Raw genomic sequence first — 23,375 nt, forward strand, 5'->3', positions numbered from 1 at the left:
CGACTTTAGGGTCATTCTTGCTTTTCGTTGGTCATTTGGGATTTTTCTTGGTCGTTCTGGCTTTCCACACATATTAACCGCAATTACATAATCAAATCTATCAAGCTTATAGGTTGGGATTAAATTTTAAATTCTACATTTTCACACAAATCATTTGGATTAATTATAAGTAATACACTTGACTGTATGTCCTATACAATAATAAGTACTATAGTCACATATGTTGTGAAACTACCTTGATGTTGTTTACAAAAATTAAAAAATTTAACGATTTAATTTAGACCAATTCGATAAATTCTAACTTGACGATTTGGTCTCACATAATACTTATGTTATTAACAGTATGGTCGCGTACTCCGTTATGATATGCCTTTGAGGAATTAAATTACTATGTAAAATATAGTCTCGTTTATTTTGTGGATTCAAATTTTTAATTCGAGTTGAGATGTGACATTTTTGAGAACTTTTTACTGTTGTAGAAAAAGTTAGATGTGACATTTTATGAGAACTTTTTACTATAGAAATCTAAAACTGAAAACTCGAATCGGTGAAATGAACGAAACATTAAATTTAATGTGGTAGATGATGACTTAAATTAATTCATACAAGAAATGGGTCCCAAAATTAATCATAAGCCCTATAATCAATTAAAAAAAAAAAATGAAAGTGTTTAAGAGACCCCGAACGACCAAGAGGTCATTCTGAGCGATCTACCGGTCGTTCAAGTTGGGGTCGCGGGCCTAAAATTCCGGAACGAGTGTATGGTCGTTCCTAATGTTTTGGTGGTCGTTCGATAGCTTTCTTGGTCATGCCGAGTACCTCCCATATTAACCCCAACCTTGGTCTTACAATCTTGGTCGTTTGACAGTTCTCCACTTCAATTGATTATTTTTACCTGTCAATTTGTTTATTTCGCTCCAATAAGAAATTGAATTAATTTGGATAAAATATAACTACCATCATTAATAAAAATTGTGAGAGTGTTAGCCCACAGGAACGACCTACGGGTCGTTCTCAACAACATAGGGTCGCTCGTCTAAAATTCTAGAACGATAATAAGGTCGTTCCTCAATTTTTAGTGGTCGTTCGGCAACTTTCTTGGTCGTTCGAAAATCAATGCGTAATTTCATTAATAAACATTAAACTATTTTTGCCATCTAGTTATTTCACGCTAAGATAATAAAACGCTTGTCCTAAAGCTTTCATTTGCCAAACAAAAAAACAAATAGGTTAAAATAATTTCATATACATACTTTTAGAGTACCAAAATATGACTCAAAAGACATAATCATCCACATAGTAAAAAAGATGTAAAATGCAGAAAGACGCATTATTAATCATCAGCTATGGATCTGCACTATTAGCGCTCATAGAGCTGAACTACAGACTCATTTAGTTCGCTGATTTAAATTTTTAATTTGAGTTAAGATATGATGTTATGTGAGAATTTTTTACTGTAGTAAAAAAGTTAGATATGATTATTTCTGAGAGATTTTTACTGTAACAAAATTCAAATTCTAAATTCGAATCGGCGAAATGAAGCCTCGTTCACTTCACAGATTCGAGTTTTCAATTCGAGTTAAAATGTGACATTTTCTGAGAGCTTTTCACTGTAATAAAAAAAATTAGATGTGATATTTTTTAAGAATTTTTTACTGTAAAAACTTAGAATTAAAAACTTAAATCGGTGAAATGAACGAGGCTGAAGAGGTAAAACTCTCTAACTTTCAATATGCTGTCGTCATTAAGGTTCTTCATCGCATAAGCCGGCAATGAGCATCATTATTGGAATAAAAAAAATAAAAAACAAATTAGGAAAGTCATTTTCCTAATTTCACTTTTTCAGTGGTTTCATTTTAGCCAATTCTCCCCAAAACAATCGGATTGAAATTCTACGAAAAGGAAAGAAGGCACTCCTTTAGTCCTTCCTTTTACAATCTTTTCGATCTTTGATTTGATTTTGTTATGTCGATAGAGCTTAAACTTTCCCGAAGCAATCGGGTGTATCGCCCTTCTGTAAGTCCCTTTGCTCCATTACCTTTCTCTGAATTCCTCAATATCTTTGGTGTTGATCACGACGATTTCGATTTTGGATTTCAGGAACCTCTTGAAGGCAAAATCATCGTCAAATCTCCCTCTTTGATCTCCCACTACGGTATCCGACTCACTCTCAACGGATCCGTCAATCTCCAGGTTCGAAATTCTAATCGGCTCTCCGTTTGTTTCCCGAGAAAATGGAAAGAAATAAGCTGCTAGAACTTGAAATTCGACGTATCTAAATACATAGAAGTTTTCATAAAATTGCATACTTATTCGTAGAAAAGTACATAGTTTGAACGATTGACTCACTCGGTTTATGTCATGGACTAAATTAAGCTGAGCTCCTTCATTTTTAGGCTAGACCAGAATTCTACTGTACTATTTCCTGTTTTCCTTTATTTTTTTCCTCATTAATCAACAATGACTGTTTTTATTTATTTAAAGTTTGGGTACAGTTTGTTGAGTGTCGAACTATATTTTGTTTCTTTGATTATAATTTTGCTGATTCTGATTCTATATTTGTTCATTTTCACTGGTAATTAAGGTTCGTGGAGGATCAGCAGGAGTTATAGAATCTTTTTATGGTGTTATTAAGCCAATACCGATTGTGTAAGATTTTAAACTCTGTTTCTGTTGTCGAATAAAATTTTTCTCTTTTGCCTAAATTATTTTTTATTTACAATTTCTTTGATTGACAAAACCGTACGTAACATCTGCCAAAATCCTTTTGACTCTTTTGTGGTAGCAGGTGTAGCCTGGTAGTAATTTCACACCTGATTCCATCACAAGTCCCATCCCCGAGTTCAAAATAGAAAAGAAAAGAGAAAAAAAAAATCCTCAGCTCTTTTATGCTTCATCTGTCATTTCTGGTGTGGCATTAATTTGCTTATTTTATGGCGTCAAAACAGTAACAAGGCTTCGTGGTTTCTAAATTTATCTCTATTATAGGTTTATGTCAGAATTGCAATGATCATCTCAAACTTTGATTTTTTGTTTTTCCCTCTATTACATGGTACTCTTTCATTCTTGTTTGGTTCATGGATGTTATCATTTATTGGTTTTCCGCACTTGGATGTAGGAATAAGAATGTTGAGGTTAAACCTTCTGGAAAGATCGGTTCAGGTACAACAGAGGTAGTATCTTGGTGGTCTCTTGCCTTCTAGTTTGGAAGCAATTTAGTTTCCAAATATGTACATTACCACATATCAAACAATTGATGCCTTAAGAATTTAAATATATATAATCTCTTCCTGAAACTCTCAAGTTTGTGGAGAATGATAATCTTGTGTGATATGCTGGTTTAATTGAGGACTGTAATGAGAAAATCGTTTAGACAAACACTACCATCAAATTACTGTTTTCTTGCTTAAATGTATTATGCCAACATTTGTATGTTTTTCTGTTTCTGTACTCTGATGCTCAAGTCTTTCTAATAACTCCACTTAAATAATGTTTATTATTATAGATGGTGCTCACATTTCTTTGTATGATTTTTAGTTTCCTCCTACTTCTTATTTCTATTGCAACTTACATATAGCTGTTCTCAATCATTTTCAATCATTCCCTTCCCACTTGTAAAGATATCTCAAGGCTAGGGCTGTTCATAAACCCGCAAAACCTGCAGGCCCAACCCAACCCGAAAAATACAATTTTTAACACAATTTTTTTTTTCGGCCCATTCAATGCTTGGCCCGAAGTTTTGGGGTGGGGTGTGGATTGGGCCTATAATGGCCTGCACACCCCAACCCAACCCACACACCCCATTAACAACCCTTAATGGGTTGGGCCTTATTTGTAATATCTAACCCTAGACTATTTTCTACAGTTCTAACCCTAGACTGATTGAGTCTTCAATCTTTAGTTTCACTCTTTACTCTTCAGACGACAGCCTTCACCTTCAGTCCTTCACTCTTGAGCCTTCCCCTCTTCGACGCATGACGACCAGACCTCCTTCACTCTCTGCCTCTCCTCTCCTCTAGGCCCAACTCCGGTCTCCGCCTCTCCTCCTCGGTCTCCGTTCCTCCTCTCCGCCTCTCCTCTCCTCACATCTCCGCCTCTCCTCCTTGGATCTCCGCCTCTCCTCTCGGCTTTCTCCGCCTCTCCTCCTCGGATCTCCGCCTCTCCTCCTTGGATGGACTACTTTGCTTCATGTTTGATGTTAGATGGACTGATAATGATGGTTGTTATTTCTATTTGATGATGAACTTTGAATGTTAGATTGAACTTTAAGTCTTTGATTTTTTGAATGTTGAAACCAACCACCCAACCCACCCCACACCGCCCCAACCCAACCCGAACATCGTTGGGTTGTGAAATTTTTCTAACATCATTGGGGCCAAATATGTGCAACCCGCACCCTTTAAGGCGGGGGAAGAAAAAGCCCTACCCCGCACCAACCCAACCCATGAACAGGCCTACTCAAGGCATGACAGATGCAAACTTCCCCTGTTCTTATCACGATTCATGTTATCTCATTTTTTGTTCAATAATCCTTCTATGTCTGTTCCTTTACAGTTTTTCCTCTTTCTGGCAGATTCCATTTTCTCTGTATCTCAAGAAACCAGGAGAAGAGAACTTAGAAAAATTCTACGAGACCTTCCATGGAGCCAATATTAGCATTCAGGTGACTATTCCATTTTCAGAAAAGCTAGCGTGGGTAGTGCTTTTTAACATCTTCAAAAGACATCTTAATAATATTGTGTGAATGTTGTTGTTTTTTTTTTTATAATATTTATCATAGTAGGTAAAATTGTTGTGGATAAGATTGTATCTAAAAACTCAAGTTTATATTTTCTTAAATAAAAAAAATATTGTTGACACTTCTTTCAAGTTCTATTGAGCATTAAAAATGTAATTTTTTCTTATATGAACTTTGACAGTTTGACTTTAGTTATAATATTTTTGTTCTTTATTATAAGTTTGATAAAGTAAAAAAGTGAGAGGAAATAAATCGTCAGAGAGATTTTGAAGTAGAGAAAGAAAATATTAGGTTCTTTCGTAGAGAAAATGTTTGAGAGAAAAAAAAAAAAAAGAGCGAGAATCCATTAAACTTACCAGGTTTCAAGAGAAGCATATTTTGTGGCTGGGAAAAAAAAAAGATAAAATGATAAAAGCCTCCTTTGTGTTTAATCAAAATGCTAGAATCTATTTTGTGTTTTCAATAGTGCTAGGGTTTTCCTTTTAGTTTCTAATCAGATAAAATTCATCTCAATAGCGTCCTATCACACATTTCGTATGCCAAAAATGAGAATAATAAAGGAAAGTTATAGGAAATAACTAAAAATATGAGGAAAAAAATGAGCAAGCAAACAACAAAAAAAAAAGGTTAAGGACTGGAACAAAACAAATCGATGCGAATTGCTTGCATCAAATAAACGATCAACAAAAAAGTAGAAAATGTATATTAGTAATAGCAAGCAGGAGGAAGTACATCTCGTTACTTTATTCGTTCTTTTCATATAGGTAATGATTAAATGATTAATGATGCAAATTTACAGTTTCACCTTTCTGTTGACTGTTTTAGCTCAAGAGAACCATTGGTATTCTTTTTATTTTTATTTTTTGGCCTATCTGACGCTCTTCATTTCCGTACTTTTCTGAAACAGCATGGTGACTAAGAAATCTTTTCGTAGTATTTATTAACTGCAGATTTAGTGAGAGGGTACCTTCACAAATCATTGTCTACAACAACAGAGTTCATAGTTGAAAGTGATAAAGGTAGTTTTTGACCCTTATGGAAGTACTTATTACTGTATTTTTTACTTCATCTAGATAACCTATTAGGGTTTTCCTTTTCTTTCTATGTGTGTTTAGCTGATTCTCTCGATGGACCAATTTCTCCTGAGATGGTGATCTTTTATATTACTCAGGACACTCAAAGACATCCAATACTTCCTGAATTAAAATCAGGTTTATTACCTACCTCCATCCTATACCGATCATTTTATTTTTAGCGTCCTTTTGGGCTTTTATGCTTTTATACTATATGAGAACTTTTGATAATTATTCTCGTTTTTCCTGGATGTAAAAAGATCACGCCCATTTGAAGATTTAGGTGTATTGCATTTAATTTTGTAAAATTTGACCATTTCTTCTTGGAGTATAAGGAAAATATTAATATATAACCCCATCACTAATAAGAAATAGTGTTGGATAGGTGGATTACGGGTGACAGGAAGAATGTCCACCCAGTGTTCTTTATCGGATGCCATTACTGGTGAACTAACAATAGAAGGGTCTGCAGTTCCCATTTCTTCAATTGATGTACACTTGCTCCGCATTGAGTCAATTCTTCTTGGGGAAAGAATTGTAACCGAGACATCACTTATCCAGACTACCCAGGTATGTAAGATTTAACTCAAAAAAGCTTTAGCTGAAATTACATCAGTTTAACATTTTTTTTTCCTCCTCCATTTATTAGATTGCAGATGGAGATGTGTGCCGTAATCTGACTTTGCCCATTTATGTAATACTTCCCCGCCTTTTGACTTGTCCGACAGTCATGGCAGGGTATGTTGCCAATTAGACAAATTATTGTTCTCAAATATCATTTAATTAAGTCTGTTTAAGCTCCACACTGCCTTTTCTTCTAGTAAATTGCACGCAAGCGCTTGCTCGATCTGTCAACTCAAGGAGAAGCGTAACTTCTAAGCTTTGTTTTAGATGAAACTTTCTTTGGTGCAAGTTTCCCGTCTCTGAATTCCTCCCTCGTTACTTAGTTAATGTTCTAATTTATCGCTAATCTAATGTGCTCAGTCCTTATCATATCATCTATGCACATAACCACAAATGCTGATTGAATTTTCTCTCACATTCTGCGCAGCCCGTTCTCCATCGAATTCAAAGTTTTACTAGTCATAAGCTTTCAGTCGGAGCTGTCCAAATTACACTCCAAGTCTGATCCCAGAACTCCTAGATTGTGGGTAAGCATGCTTCTAAATCTTTTACGACTTAGAGACATTGTTGTCTTCTAAAAGTTCTTCCATATTCCAGCTGGCAATGGAGACTTTACCACTTGAACTTGTACGCACAAAGTAACGAATTGCAGAGAGGCCATCATTGATTGTGTTTGTAAGTGGAATCTTGCCAATGTAAGCTTAGATCTTTGAACAGTGTGAAGGCAAAGTTAATAGCAAGAATTAGCAAATATATTTGTCAGCTTATCCTCTGTATTGAAATTTCTTTGTTTTGTATATGTTGTAATTATAATTCATGAGTAGAGAAAAGAAACATTGATGAAATTTGGCATTGTATAATAATTCATACAAATGGAATTTTGAACATCATTAAACGATTTATTGATTCTTCTCATCTACAAATACCATAATATGCGACAAAAAGGTACAAAATTACAAGCCATATTCTTAAATTCCTGCACAATCACGCCAATCGCCATGGAAATTTGAGTACTAATGCAACAACCTTTGTTATGTTGCAACCGCTTGGCGTTTATGGTCTCTAACAACACATTCTATTCTTCTTCTAAATATGGACTGCACAGTTGTTACTTTGGTTCTTCTGGATGCACATTGCAGAGTACTTTTGATTCTAGTAATACCTTGATGCGAAAGTAGGGTCCTTAATCTACTTTAGCTACTGTAGTTTGAGGGGCTAACTTTGCTTCCAATGTCAAGCTGAGGACTTGGTAACTTTTATGAATTCCTCAACACCTGAACTACCAATTTGGATCAGTAAGAACTTCCAAGTTTTTTCAACTAATATTTTGGGAAAAAAAATGATGACTCGTATCATCCAACTTTTAAAAGAAATGCTCATAGAGACAGGAGGTTTGCATATGCTTTCTGGGAAAGCTTGCTTTGTGCCTCGAGCATGAAGCTAAAGCTCTCGTTTAGTTCACAAGTTTGAATTTTGTTGATTTGAACTTTTTAAATTTGAACTTTGTGGTTTAAATTGTAGTTCGAATTCGCGTTTGAATGTGCAGTTAAAATTTTGAACTAAACGGGAAATAAAATTCAAATTTATGTTTGGTAGGTGTGAAAAACAGATAGAGTGGACACTTTTTTACTGTTTAAAAATGATTTGAACGGTTGAACTAAAAGGAGAACTAAACTCTAGTTGGACAATTTAACTCAGCTTAAACGAGGAATAGAATCCGAACTACGTGCTACCAAACACGAATTTAAACTATGCTCAGTGTTTTAACTGAGCTAAATTAGGGAAACAAATGGGGTCAAAATTTACTGCTGCTCATCCTCAAATGGATGGCCAAACAGAATGAATGATCCAAACTTTGGAGGATTTGTTGCCCGTGTCTTAGAATTTCGAGGATTGTGAAGTTTTACCACAACGGCTATCAAATTTCTCTAGGCATGGCCCCATACGAAGCATTTTATGATCATAAGTGTAGATCACCCATTCATTGCCCTGAGGGCGCTAAGAAACACATTGGTCCAAAAAAGGTGGATGCAGCCATTAGTTCAATGATGAAAGTTCGGGCGGTTGGTATGCCCGATGCCCGAAAATTTTTGGGCACGGCAGGCAGGTGCCATTCGCCGCCCGTCCGAGTATTTTGGTCGGGCACGGGCTCGAGCAGCCTGCAAAAAATCCATTTCGGCTGCCCGCCGCCGGTGGAGAAGTCGACCTTGCCGCCCACCGGATTTTTTTTTGAATTTTCCTACGTATCCCGAATTTGCCCGAATTTTTTTGACCCTTAGCCTAAATTTTGCCCGTTGCCTGAATATGCTTGAATTTTTTTGACCGTTAGCCCGAATTTTGAACCCAACAGATATTTTTTGCCCGATCCGACTGCTGCCCAAATTTTTCCCGGATTTTCAAACCCTAGCGGCTATTTTTTAGACCGTTGCCCGAACCTGACACAAATGCCTGAATTCCACTTAGCTGTTGGAACCGAATTTTTGGGGGGAAATTTTTTTTTTTTTCAAGCCAAAAAATTTCCTATAAATACCCCCCTCTCCCAACCATTTTTCTCACCCAAAAACTCTCATTCTCTCTCAATTTCTCTCAATCTCTCTCAAATCTCTCTTAATCTCTCGTAATCTCTCTCAAATCTCTCTTAATCTTGCTTAAATCTTTCTCGATATCTCTTAATCTCTCTCAAAGCGCTATCAATCTCTCTTATTTTTTCATAATGGCTTCTTCTAGTTATGGTGGTGATATTCCCATTGATGCCCAATACAACATCGAAGAAGGGCAATTTCCTAATATTTTTTAAACGCAGGAATCGCAAACTACAGAAAGAGTTGCTGAGGAAACTGTAAATCCGAGCCTTGGTGGACGTACTAGAGTTCGTGGACGTAATGGTGGTGGCACTGGTGGGCGTGGAGGAGAGGCAGGCTGTAGTGCTAGTGTAAGTGTTGCAAGTTCTAAGAAGAAATGTAAACGCACCTCAACAGTTTGGGAGCACTTCAACACATTCGAGGAGGTCAACAATAATGGAAACGTTAAATACATAGCTCAATGTAAATATTGTGGTGATAAATTACAAGGTAACACTATTCACGACACTACACACTTGAGAAGACACTCTGAAAAGTGTCTTCAAAAGCAAGGAGGCGGAGCCGATCTCTACCAAACACAATTATCGTTTGACTGCCAAACTGGCGGTCTAAGCACGTAGAAATACGATCCGCAAGTTGATCATATAGAAATGGCACGATTAGTAGCCACGTTAGATCAACCACTTAGTTTTACTGAACAAAGGAATTGACAGCGTTATATTAAAATTGTACATAATCCTAATGTACAATTTTTTTCAAGAACTACTCTTAGGAAAGATGCATTAAAATTATATAAACAAGAAAAAGAAGCATTAATCAACCTTTTGCACTCTACTAGTGGTTGCGTTGCATTAACGACGTATATTTGGTCCGCTGTTGCCAACAAAGATTATTTAGCTGTAACTGGGCATTATTATAAAGGTTTTGATTTGGATAAGAGAATCTTAGATTTTAAATGTGTTATAGGATCACATACTGCCAATTTAATATATAACACAATTTTATCTGTCATTGATGAATATAGTTTAAGAGATAGAATAATGGCCATAACATTAGATAATGCAACTGCAAATACTAAAGCAATAGAACTTTTTGAAAATGATTTAAGTTTATTCGATAATAATGATATATTTCACTGACGTTGTGCATGTCATATAATTAATTTAATAGTAAAATCCGGTTTAAAATCAATGTCAGGTCATATTAAAAGAATTAGAGATAACATTGCTTGGATTCAAGGTAGTAATCAAAGAATACAAGATTGGTTTAGATTTCTACAAGCATGTAATCAAAATCCTAGAGCATTAGCCTTAGATATGCCCATAAGATGGAACTCCACTTAAATAATGCTTGAACAATGCATCCCCTATAAAGATGCTATAACAAATAATGTTAGTGCAAAATTAGGAACATGATTTACATATGAAACTGATTGGCAAATTACCGAACTCTTGTTTAACTTTTTAGGTAGATTTCACGAAGTTACTTTAACGCTTAGTGGAACTTATTACCCAACGTCACCATTAGCGTTAGGAGAACTTTTAAGAATGTCTATTTTATTTAGTGAATTTAGGACATACGAGGTTTTAGGAGTTCCTATCGCCTCTATGGAAAAGAAGTTTAAAAAATATTGGTCTAAATTACCAATGTTGTATGGTTTCGGTGTTATTTTTGACCCTAGATTAAAATTAGATGGTTTAGAAAGTGAATTAGATAACTTAGGTGGCTTTTTAGCTAATCGACACTACTGACCAATTTCCTATTATAAAGGAAAAAATATTTTCTCTCTATAGCTCTTATGAAAGTAGGTTTAGAAACACACCTCGTGTAGAAGAACCACAATAACAAGACGAAAATCCGCATTCATTCTTGAATGTTTTCGGGTTGTCTAAGAAGAAGAAGAAGACAACGGCGACGACTCAAGGTTAAGAAGAATATGGGAGTGGATTTCATCAAGAGGTGACGGCAACAGCGGCGACTTCAACGAGTTAATAGAGTACCTGAGTGAGGGCTTAGTTGTAGACAATAATGAAATGTTTGATTTGGTTCAGTGGTGGAGGGCACAAACATTAACTTGGCCGATCCTAGCACGACTGGCAATGGATATTTTTTCGATCCCAGTCTCCACTGTTGCATCCGAATAAGCATTCAGTACAATCGGCCGAATACTTGAAGAACGGAGAAACGCATTGCAACATGATATTGTTGACGCTTTGGTGTGCATCAAGGATTGGGATCATTCCGACCAACGCTTACACGATACAATCTCACCGGCAAGCCAATAATGGATTGACGAATTTAATAGACTCACTTTTAATTTTAAAGGCGATCCTTCTGCTTCAAATTAAATTTTATTATTGTAATTTGTAAATATTTATTTACTTTGTAATTTGTATAGTGTTATTGTAATCTTGTATAGACTTTGTAAGTTCGTCAAATTTGTAATTCGTCCCACAATGATTGCACTCTTTTTTCCTTACCAAGTTTTTATCTCGATTGGGTTTTTCTTGATAAGATTTTTAATGAGACAATCATGAATTACAAATTTAAAAATCAATAAAGAAATAATTTTTTTTAAAAATATAATATAACAAATATTAAAAATTTGGGCTTCTTCGGTTGGACAACGGGCAGCGCGACTCGGCCGGCAGCCAAAGGCTGCCCGAAGGCCGTCCAAGGAGATTTTCGGGTCGGGTCGGGCAGCCTGAAATTACCGCAGTTCGGGCTCGGTAATCGGGTAAAAATTCAAACTTTTCAGTGATCGCGGGCGGCCCATCCAAAGTTTCAGCACTACATTAGTTACAACAAATTTTCCGTTTACTTTGTCTTCTTAGCTTCTTCCTGAATTAATAATAGAACACGCACACTATAATCAAGAATTTCCTAACCATAATACTCACAAGGCTAATTACTTGGTTTAAATAGTTTAGTAACAAAATTTTATATGAAAAAATAACTTATAACGGCTCGTCTCACTTGCCCTCCATTTCGGTAACATTGCTTCACTTGTCTTAGCTGTTGGATTAAACTTAATAAAATCCGACGGACTTGTTTAAATGTGCATGTGCGGAACACGTGCTTTGGAAAAACAGAAGAATAATGATCGTGTTTGGAATTGATTCTGTTTTTATTTTTCACGTTTTTAAAAAAAAAAAAAAAAACGTTTTAAAAACATCGTTTAATACAATAAAGACAAAAAATGAAAATGAAAATAATTTTTTAATTTAGTGTAAAATGAGAGAGAAATGAAAAATAACTTTTAACCGTTTTTCATTTTTTGTTTTCGTTTTCTTATCTTTCGAGAGAGATATTAATGAGTTTTTTTATACTGAAAATAATCTCTTAATAAAATTACCAAACGCATTTTTAAAAATAATTTCTGTCTGAGATTGAAAACGTTTTCATTTTCATTTTCATACAATTAACAAAATAATTTTAAAACGAGTTCCAAACGCGCTCAATATTCCACATTTAGAAGCCGTGCAAAGAGTAGTTAATTGGTTTAAATTAATTAATTATATATTGAGAACATGATAACAGTAAAAGAACTAGCGCAAAAATTCTGTATTCTGGAACGTACAGAAACAATGGAATTAATTAATTATATATTACGAAATTGCTTGTTAGTCCGAACAAGTGGATCACATACAAAAACAATGGAATTTATAAGGCAAATTGGTTAAGTTGACGATAAAACAGTAAAGCTACGTAGAATAATAATTCTAAAACGGTTAATACTTATTCTTAATGTAAGTACAGTAATAATACGAGTTAGCGAAAATCAAACTATGAAATGATGAGAAACTAGGTCATGACGAAGAGTAGTATGTCATGACGAGTTATCGATAATCAAACCACTCATTGAATTAACTGCGTAAATTTTTGAATAAAACGAAAAACAATTAAACTACTTGTAAGCATAACAAAAGTACAAGAAACAATTATTAAAAATGAGAATTTGGTAACTTGACGCATTTACAATAAACAAAACACGGATGGATGAGTACGACCATCACGGAGAGTAGTAGATTATAACTCAATTATGTTAAGATAACATGAAAACCAATTAAGAAACGTAAATCAATGATATCATTACGTAAAAGATATATTTCACAATTGTAAAGTGGCAAAAGTCATAAAGTGGCAAAAGTCAATTGGATATGAATATTTGTAACTTAATAATATTATCTAGGCAATCAGAATTGAAGTAAATACGAGAAATAAAGGAAAATTAAACTAAACTATTTAAGGCAATAGACAATAGAAGACACAAAACACTCAACGAAATGGAAAGTCTATGTGATAAGATATCTAGGGTTTTGATTTCACTCTACTTTCTGTATGTTCTTCCTATTTAGTGGTTACTAACTAGTTCCATTTAATTCATTAATTAAGAGTTCAATGTCACTCTCAGGGTCCGTTTAGTTTGCTCATTCGAGTTTTTAATTCAAGTTGAGATGTGACTTTATGTGAGAGCTTTTTACTGTAGAAAAAAAATTAGATGTGATTGTTTCTGAGAGCTTTTTACTGTAGTAAAATTTAGATTCTAAACTCGAATCGATGAAATGAACGGGGCCTCATTATTAGGTAATTATTACACTTTATCTCTTAATCCATTTGATAATTGCCATTTTTGTTTAAAGTTTTATTAACCAAAGTTTCCTTCCAAATATGGTAAGATTCCATATCAAAACTTTTCCTTATACATGAGTAGGTGTTGGAGAGACAATCTTTTTGTCTTCTTCTTCCTCCACATTGGCGCCAATATTAGGCCCTTTTTCTTTTTTTGTTTCCTTAATAGTAGATTCAATCCTAACCCTTGATTCTCATCAAGTCCTAGCCATTAGATTAGAATCTTTCTTAAGACACCTCTTAATGTGATAAAGATCTTATCAGTATAAATTCATCTTAGCACATTTGTCTCAACACGTTTTTATGACAGTGTCCATTATTTTTATTGACTAAGTGGCATGAATTGGCATGATCGGGTCTTTAGTTTCGAATACTTTTATAACATGATTATTTGTTTTACAAGCGTTCTTCCAAGAATTTAACCCCCGATTTTACGGAATAATAAATTCTGATTTCTTGTATTGCATTCTGACTTAGTAGGAATTGGAGTTTCCAGTTACCGATCTCAATACTCTTACTTCTACGTTGAAATTCACGAGATATTCTTATCCGAGAATTTCCGTCACTTGAATTCATTATCTTAATCTTGTAGTAGGAGAGAGATAATTTGTTCTAAAAAATAATTGGGAATTTATTTTATTTTAAAAAAGATTTAAAATTAAATATTATTTCCTATTTAATTCTAAACCTTATAAAAGAGATAAACAATTTATCTTTAGGACTCCAAGTACTAGTCTATATAAATAGGAGGTTGTAGAAAATTTAAGAACACATTTTTGCTCTCTGAAAGTTAGACTGGCCGAAATTTACTATGAGGAAAAGAGAAGAAAAGTTCTTCAAATTTGATGCAGAAATCCTTCAAAATATGTGAGGGGGAAAGTCTGGGGAAAACGGGCAGAGTTTCGACAGTTTTTGCGAATAAAAAAACCATTTAGGAACCACGTTTTATAAAGTGGCGAAGCCTCACCTCTCAGCCGTTGGATCAAGTAACCGTCAATCTAACAATGGAGATGAAAGGTCGCAATCTAACGACAAAGGCTTAAGCAAGAAAATAAAAATACAATCCAACGGCTCAGATTAAAAATAAGCGGGAGTTGAGGAGATGCCTGAGATGGAGACGTGATGTATGATGTAATTGACACGACTGTTACACTTCTCGAGAAGCATCTTCAGAGACATAGGCCTTATTGCTTAAGGCTAGAATCCTTCGCGAGAAAGCAAACCCTAAAATGAAGAGTCAAGCAGAGAATCCTCTTGGTCAAAGCTCGAAGCAATCTAGAGGAATGCCTCTACCTGAGAGGCAAATCTTGTGGGATTAAATCAGAGACCCAATAAAGAGGCCGAAAAAGTCATAAAAAAGCCCATTAAGGCCCATAACAACCTAGCCCTAGCGCCACGTCATCGATCCATTAGCATGAAGATGAGGCTTCTCGAATGTTATTAGGAAGTCGAGGCTTAATAATACGCTTACGAAGTCATGGCTACGGAGAAAATAGAATCCTCAAAGATTTACTCTAGAAGTCAATATTTGTATTTTGAATATATGAATTTCAAATAAAGAAACTGCCTACGTTGATTATAATATTTATCTTTTGAGAAATTGTCTTGAAAGATCAGGAAGTTATCCCTAATTAGAAAAGGGAAATCAAGAGAGGTGGCTAAGAGCAACATAAAGAAATCCCTTAAGTCTCATTCTAAGCATTAGAACTTTTATTCTCTTAAAAAAAATAGTGAATTTTTTCCTTCTCCTCACAATAGATGTAGCTCTTAAATCGAGAGTGAACCACTATAAATCTCTGTACGTTTTTCCTTTTATTGCTCTTTAATTATTTTTTACTGCATTTATTTCGCTACAAATCATGTTAGTTCATCCCGGAATTCGTTAATTTATTATTGACGAATTTTCACTTTCAGCACTTAGTATTGCGGAAATTTTGGTGGAAAATTTGAAATTACTAGAGAAATTTGTGTCCATGGCTATAGGAGTAAAAGTATCAAAATAGTCACGAATGTGTCCTTAGTGGCATTAAAAACCTTTGGTTTGAAAGGGCCTGTTTTAGCTCCAGTCTCCATAGAATGCAGTTGGTTGCTGATGGTTCGTGTCTTCATGATGAATACAAATCCCAGGTATTATTCGTAAAACAAATGCAAGTGACGGTAGTGGAAATTTTGACAATGTTTAGAATTAATCCCGTTTTTATTTTTCACGTGTTTTGAGAAAGAAAAAATAAAAACATTTTCAAAATGACATTTGGCGCAATAAAAATAAAAATAATTTTTTGATTTAGTGTAAAATGAGAGAGAAATGAAAAATAATTTTTAATTGTTTTTTTTTATTTTTTATTTTTATTTTCTCTTCTCTCGAACAGAGAGAGAAAGAAAGATATTAATAAATTTTTTTATATTAAAAATAATCTCTTAATAAAATTATTAAATATATTTTTAAAAATAATTTCTATCTGAAATTAAAAATATTTACATTTTTATTTTTATATAAAAATAAAATTATTTTAAAACGAATTTTAAATTGTCTTTTAGCATGTTATTCTCATTTCTCAAAGTGGCTACAAGGAAAGGCTATATATAAAACGTATCGACCGTGTAACTCTCTGCACAGGTGTCAAATAGCTAGAGGCTACTATTACCTTTTTTTTTTTTTTTTTTTTTTTTTTTTTTTTTTTTTTTTTTTACTTTCTTTCTTTCCTTTTATTTTCAAACTATCTCCCTCTTTCTTCTTTTCTTTCTTTTTCTTGTTTAAGTTTTTACATTCTTATATTTTTTGCCCTTTTATGCATTTTTCTTTTTTTAAATTGACCCTCATAAATGACCTTCTGTTTAATTCCTCGTTTAAATAATTTTTTCTTACACATATCTCTATCTAATTTTTTTATTTTGAATCATGTTTCCTTGGTAAAACCTTTTAGTGAGTTTTTTTTTTTAAATTTAAAAATCGTTCTTTTTTTTCTCTTTTTTCATTCGAGTGAGTTTTCTCTCTCTTTTCTCATTTAATTTCTCTAAATAAGACCCTAATAAATATGTTTTTCATTCTTATATGTAAAATTTTGTGCACAATTTAAAGTAGTACAATATAATGAATAAATCAATTTTTTTCATAAATAATCTTAATAAATACTTTTTAAAAATATATGAATCAAAATTTTTATTCTATTCATAATTTTTTTAGTTAAATAATTAAAATAATAAAATGATATTTATTAAAAATAAGAGGTAAAATAGGAGCCAGGGCTGGTCATCTATCCACTCCCTTCTCTGAGAGTGATCACAATGGAGCTTCGTCCTTGGCATGATGGGGAACAGTTGTGATCCCTCTCGCGAAGGTGAGGACAAAGCTCCGTTTCAATCACGGCAACGATGGCGAACATTTATGGAGAAGACAGATTTACATTTGTTAATACTTTTTAATCTCAGATTTACATATGAGTTTGTGATTGCAATCTGAGAATAATTTTATTTTGAATTTGTTTGAGTTTGTGTTAAAGTATAAAATTATTGTTGGCACACCTCCTAATAGCTTAAGCTTTTGGGATGGATTGGTAAACTAACATGGTATCAGAGCAGGAGGCCCTGAGTTCAAACCTCCATAATTGCACTCTTTATCCCCATTTAAATTATCATTATATATTGGGTCTTTAATATCTCGGGCTTAAATATTCACGTGTTGGGCTTTTCAATTAATTTACTCACACGATTGCTCATTATCCAGCCCACACGTGAGGGGGAGTGTTAAAGTATAAAACTATTGTTGGCCTACCTCTTAACAGCTTAAGCTTTTGGGATGAATTGATAAACTAATAGTTTGTTTTTAGAACATGATAAATACTGTATTTATAAGTAAATACTTTACAGTTAAAAGATTAAATATGGTAAATATTATATATATTTAAAAATACTGTAGTAGTTATATGTTTAAATATAGTAAATATTGTATTTTACCGGTAAATATTTTAGTAATTTAATTTCATATATGATAAATGTTGTATTATCAATAAATATTTTAGTAGTTAAAAATTTGTATATGGTAAATATTGTAATACATTTAAATACTTTAGTAACTACAAATTTAAACATGATAAATACTATATTTACATGTAAATATATTAGTAGTTACAATTTAGAATATACTATATTTACCTGTAAATATGATATTTATTAGTAAATACAGTGTTTAATAGCCGCCAGAGTCAGTGGCAGGATCTTCAGATAAATATAATATTTACTAATAACTACGATATTTACTAATAAATACAGTGTTAAATGGTCGCTAGAGTCGGTAATCAAATTTTTTGATAAATATGATATTTACTCGAAAATACAGTAATTACTGGTAAATACAATGTTACACAGTCGCTGTAATCGATGTCTGAATTTTTAGATAAATATGATATTTACGAGTAAATATAATGTGGTAAATATAGTCGCAGTTCTTTGGACTAATTTTTCTTACTTTGTAAAAGGGCACGCATCTATTCAAGATACTTAAACCCTCTCTTATTGTACTTGTATAACAATAAATTTCACCAAAAAGCAATCATAAAAGAAAAGAACCTTGATGATATATTTAAACACAAGTATCTCATAACACTGTTTTAGGGGATACATCATGTATCTTCCAACCACTTCGCAGCAAGAACAGCAAGTCCAAACTTTATTCCAATATTTACTCCTCTTGGAAGACCAGGTTCTTAAAGACTTCACACTTCACTCAGCTGAAAACTCAAACAACATGGTGTGTTTGTACTTCTCACCAGGTTGGACAACAACAGAGGGAAAGTTTTTCTGGTTTATTGCGTTCGGGAAACCCTGTGTCTCCAAACAAAGCCCTGAATGCTTTCCATAAACAGCTCCACCTTTCCCCACAACGCCATCGACATAGTTTGCTGTGTAGAACTGCATTCCAGGGGCATTGCTCCATAAGTTGAGGACCCTTGAGCTTGAAGGGTCCCTGACTTTTGCAGCGCGTTTCAAGCCAGACTTCTCTTCCCCACAGTCGAGCACGTAGTTGTGATCATATCCAATGCCGACCTGCTGAATATCATTGCCAATCCTCTTCTCAGAAGTGAAATCAAAGGGCGTCCCTTTAACTGACACAATTTCACCTGTTGGAATAGTATTCTGATCCACAGGGGTAACATGGTTTGCCCATATCTGGATTGAATGGTCCAGTATGTCCCCTGAGTTGTGGCCAGCTAAGTTCCAATAGGTATGCTGGGCTAAGCTGATTGGAGTGGGCTTGTTTTCAGGCACTGCTTCCATGTCAAGCCTCATTGTTGTGCTCGATGTAAGTGTGTAAGTTGCAGTGATGGTCACATCTCCTGGATAACCTACAACCAAGGAAAAACTAAATTATAAGGAGGTTTGGTTTGAGAGAAAGGCATGCAGGAGAAATCAGAAAGTCAGGTAGTTACCTTCCTCGCTATCATGACTGTGATACTTGAAAGTGATTTTCTCATCTTGCTTGTATTCAACAACGTCCCATATCTGCTTATCAAACCCCTTGTTTCCACCTAAAGAAAGAAAAGAAAAGTATAATGCATACTCCGTCATACAAACCTAATTACGCAAAAAAAAAAAAAATAATAATAATAATAATAAAAATCACGGATAATTGGATCAAAAGAAAAAAGAAAGAAAAAACAGAATTATTTTGTGCAATATTTTTAGCTAAAGTCTAAGAAAAGGACTGTGAAACCAACACCCTGCATGAATTAGATATGCTTCCTTTTGATAGCCAATTGGAGATATCCATTTTTCAAGTGATCCAAACATATATCAAGGTGTGTGCTTTCTGGACACCGTATATTTTGTCATGCTTTTACTTGCATGAAACATACATGAAAAAGCTACTGTTTTTCTCTTCATTTTCTACCAAACAAACATTGCCATGGATTTGTAGAAATCCGACAAAGTTGGTAATCAAACCAGGAGACAACTTCTCACCGTTACATTGGCTTACATCTTTTTGTTTCGTTCCCCTCTTTGTTAAGATCAGTTGTTTGAGAAAAGATAAAATGGGGGTAATTGGGCGCACTTGGGTAGTACCATTGCGCACTTGGTAGCACCATTTGTTTATTCAAACAGCATTTTCCTGAAGGAAAAGGAAAAGCAGGAAAATGTGCACTGAAGCCAGAGAGAGAGAGAGAGAGAGAGAGAGAGAGAGAGAAGAAAAGATGAAATTTATACATACACAAAGACAATGAAAGATAAAATTGCGCATATAGAAAGATGCCGAAGGAGGATATTTCTCAATTTTCCACCAGCAGTTGTGGCAACTGTCAAGTAATACCTCTCCTTTTCAAGGGATGAGTCCTTTGGTTCAGCTCTTAACATAGTACATAGTTGAAGCCTTAACAAGGCAGGGATGGATTTGAGAGAAGGGGACAGCTATTCTACCACCCATAGGATACGCTCCAAAAAGATCTTGATTTATTCAAAAGAGTAGAACAAAAAAATGCTTAAAAATAAAAATAATAAAGGGAATGAGCAGTCTATTTTTCCTACTAGAACTTCAAAGGATTCTTGAACCTAATTTTAATGAAAGCCGCTACCTTAACTTGTGCATTAATGATTGTTTGAAACAGGTCATCCCAGGATTCATTACAATAGACGCAACAAACAAAAGGAAACTCGGCCAGTTTCTTCATTAAGAACTGTTTCCGTTACAATATTTCAATTTTCAATGAAACAATGAGATAACCAAGTTCTCACACCTAAAGTTCTAACACTAAATGTCAAGGAAATAAAATCACCAGCGGGTATATGAGTGTGTGTGTGTGTGTGTGTACATATATATATATATATTTGATATCCAAATATGCCTCGAACTCACTTTGCAAGCCCGAGTTTGAAATTGAAAAATCATTGAAATTACAGTATCCATTTTATGTAGAAAGATTGAAATTGCAGAAACGAAAAGTTCTATGAGTCCACTAAAGTTTCAATGCCTAACCAACAATGCACAAAGAAGATTGAAAAACAATGAGATTAAAAAAATGAAAAATAAGGTAAACCCACATACCATGAAGACTGTTTGGAGGTTTGTTGAGAGGCAAAAAGTATTCTACTCCATTGAGAGTAAACTTCCCATCTTTGATCCTATTCGCCACCCGACCAACAATGCAGCCAAAATAAGGGGCTGAACCATTCTAATCGCATATGCATTGCCATTTATAAAAAGCAAAAATTCCATGAGGTCAAAGCTCTAATAACATTTTCTCAAAATAATAATAATAATAATAATAATAATTGCCACGTCCAGTTCGTGAATATAATTTTGAAAAACAAAATCATGAATATAAAAGAATCTAGAATTCCCATTGGGAAATCCAACAAAAAAAAAGTTCAGAATTTACCAAATACGGTTCAAGGGTGTCGAATCCTAGGACCACATCAGCCAATTTTCCTTCAAAATTCAATATTATATAGAAATATCAGCGTAATTCCCACAATGATAAAAAGAAGAAATTGTTAAATTTGATAGGGTTTCCAAAAGCAGAGAATACCATCTTTGTCGGGTATAGACAAGGATGTGATGGTGCAGCCATAGTTCGTGATCAAGGCACGCATTGTTCCATTGCTGAGTTCAAAGATTTCGGCTTTCTGGTTCGGATTTGCCATTTTTAATTATTTTTGCAGATTAAAAAAAAAAGGAAGGAAAGAGATTCTGTGCTCTCTGTTTTACGATCCGCGAGATAAATGTAAAGAGTAAGGAAGAAAGTGGGAGCGAGAAGAGAAGCGCTCCGATTTGATCTGCTTGCGCGACAAATTGAACGAAGCCGTTACCCTTTTTTCCCTATTTTTTATCCGAGTTTTTTCATGCTATTTTTTTTTTTCCTTTATGGATTATTAGGATAAAATTATTTTGGTATTCTTTATAATATTAAAATAATACCTTAAAATTTTTTAAAATATATTCTTAGTACCCTCATTTTTTAGACGTGACTTGTATTTAATTAACTAAAACTAATAAATCTAAAAAAATCATGATTTTTTTTATTTTGTTGTTTTCATTTAAATATTTTAATGTTTCAAAATATTTTTAAATTTATTTTACAAAATATTAATTTCTATTTAATTAACAAAAAAGATAGTTTGGACATTATATGATCTAAAAATCAACTTTAAGGTATCAAGAAGATATTTTTAAAAATGTCGAGATACCGTTTAAATATTATTAAAAATACAAGGTATTAAGAGCATATTTTGTTATAATAGAGGGTAGCAAAATAATTTTATACCTGTATTATTTTCATAAATGCCTTTTAAATTATGTATCAAGCTCATGTGTTAAACAATTCAAAACACCACAAAAGTTATAGAAAACAGTTTAAAATGTCTCCTCCATCTAACTCTATTTATAATACTAACGGATTTTACTGACGTCGCACTCATTAAAGCTTTATAAAAAGTATTTAAGAATATAAAACTTAATTATTAATAAAAAAACCAATTATAGTCTTAATATAAAATTAGACAAAAATAAAATCTAATTAAAAAACAAACAAAAAAAATTCAGTTACTTGCCATTATCCAAAACCAAAACAAATCTAAGAATTAATTTTTATTCAAAACCACAAATAACCGAAATGCAAAAACTAAAAACAGATGAGATCAAAACACAATTACTAGTTGTTGTTGTTTAATGTCTAAAAGTGTCGATCACAAGTGGTCAATTGTAGTACAAAATGACGGTCGTATCCATAAGAGAGACAACAAAAATAGACAAAAAGGATTATTAAAATAAAAAACGTTAGAAGGAGAAATAATTTAAATAAATAAAAGAAAGTGGTATTTGTGTGATTTTTCCATGTAAATAAAATAAATAAGAGGAAATATTTTTGTGTGACGAGAATTCAATATTAACAACGGTAAGGCGTTAAAAATCTTTTATATTTCGTTTACCAGTCCAAGTTTTGATACACAAACAATAGTGTCCAGGTAAATTAAATCCTTACATTAACTCTATAAAAATTATTATTACAAGTTATGCAATATCAACAATATATCCTTAACAAAATTGCAGTAAAAGATTAAACTTGCAAAATAGTTCAAACAACAAAACAATGCATGATAAAATTACATAAGAAAAGTGTACTGAACTTACATAAAAATTTGGTACACAATATTTTGAATATAAATAAAAGATAAATGGGATTGAATTCACTTGAATTTAAAGATGTTACAGCACATATAAATCAAAACCTAAATTGGATCACTCAACAAAAGTTTATCTTTAACCTCACCAAAGAATACTCTGATCTAACTTGCACAACATTCTCACAAGTTCAAGAAAAAAATATGAGAATGATAGCAAGACGGAAAATAAAATAAAAAATTAAACTACCCAAACTCTAGGCTAGCCCCTCTGTTTATAGTGTTCCAGGACTGCTAACAAAATGGAAAGAAATAAAGAAAATGAAAAATTACAAAAGAAATATAAAGAAAATAAATTCACAATTAATTTGGAGAAATCAAATATTTGATTTGGGGTAAAATCTAGCTAATTGGGCTCTCATTGGAGAAAAAATTCATAAAGAGATTTGGAATTCCATGTGGCATACGCTGATTGGATGCTTTTGATTGGATCGCCAGGTGTCACGTACTGGATGGAGAAGTGCTTTGGTGTGACCGAGAAAATCCTAAAATTAAATAATGTAAATTTATTTATTTAAGTCAAGGACTTTTTTCAGTAATATACTGTCGTATTTT

General features: G+C 33.4%; 2 protein-coding genes across 4 annotated transcripts; one reads left to right on the forward strand and one right to left on the reverse strand.

The window, feature by feature from the left end:
• The first annotated feature begins 1,792 nt into the window (after positions 1–1,792).
• On the forward strand, positions 1,793–7,202 carry LOC21407863 (Down syndrome critical region protein 3 homolog). 3 transcript variants are annotated; one of them, XM_024167740.1, is made up of 11 exons: positions 1,793–2,016; positions 2,101–2,193; positions 2,585–2,649; positions 3,119–3,173; positions 4,574–4,663; positions 5,673–5,757; positions 5,854–5,949; positions 6,197–6,381; positions 6,461–6,549; positions 6,863–6,962; positions 7,033–7,202. In XM_024167740.1, exons 1-11 carry the CDS (start codon positions 1,966–1,968, stop codon positions 7,075–7,077), a joined length of 954 nt encoding a protein of 317 aa, XP_024023508.1. In that variant the 5' UTR covers positions 1,793–1,965; the 3' UTR covers positions 7,078–7,202. The 3 variants fall into 3 exon arrangements, 2 of the variants coding, with proteins under 2 accessions (XP_024023508.1, XP_024023509.1); XR_002902486.1 differs by lacking the exon at positions 7,033–7,202 and having other exon boundaries at positions 6,461–6,757; positions 6,863–6,931; XM_024167741.1 differs by lacking the exon at positions 6,461–6,549 and having other exon boundaries at positions 7,033–7,095.
• Positions 7,203–18,019: 10,817 nt separating this feature from the next.
• LOC21407864 (aldose 1-epimerase) lies at positions 18,020–21,495 on the reverse strand. Its single transcript, XM_010101420.2, has 5 exons — positions 21,170–21,495; positions 21,020–21,069; positions 20,686–20,812; positions 19,076–19,174; positions 18,020–18,991 (listed from the first exon to the last, which is right to left on the reverse strand). The coding sequence occupies exons 1-5, from the start codon at positions 21,282–21,284 to the stop codon at positions 18,369–18,371; spliced, it is 1,014 nt and encodes a 337-aa protein (XP_010099722.1). The 5' UTR covers positions 21,285–21,495; the 3' UTR covers positions 18,020–18,368.
• Between the last annotated feature and the right edge of the window lie 1,880 nt (positions 21,496–23,375).

The sequence above is a fragment of the Morus notabilis genome, unplaced genomic scaffold (assembly GCF_000414095.1).
Source record: "Morus notabilis unplaced genomic scaffold, ASM41409v2 Scaffold172, whole genome shotgun sequence".
Lineage (NCBI taxonomy): Eukaryota > Viridiplantae > Streptophyta > Magnoliopsida > Rosales > Moraceae > Morus > Morus notabilis.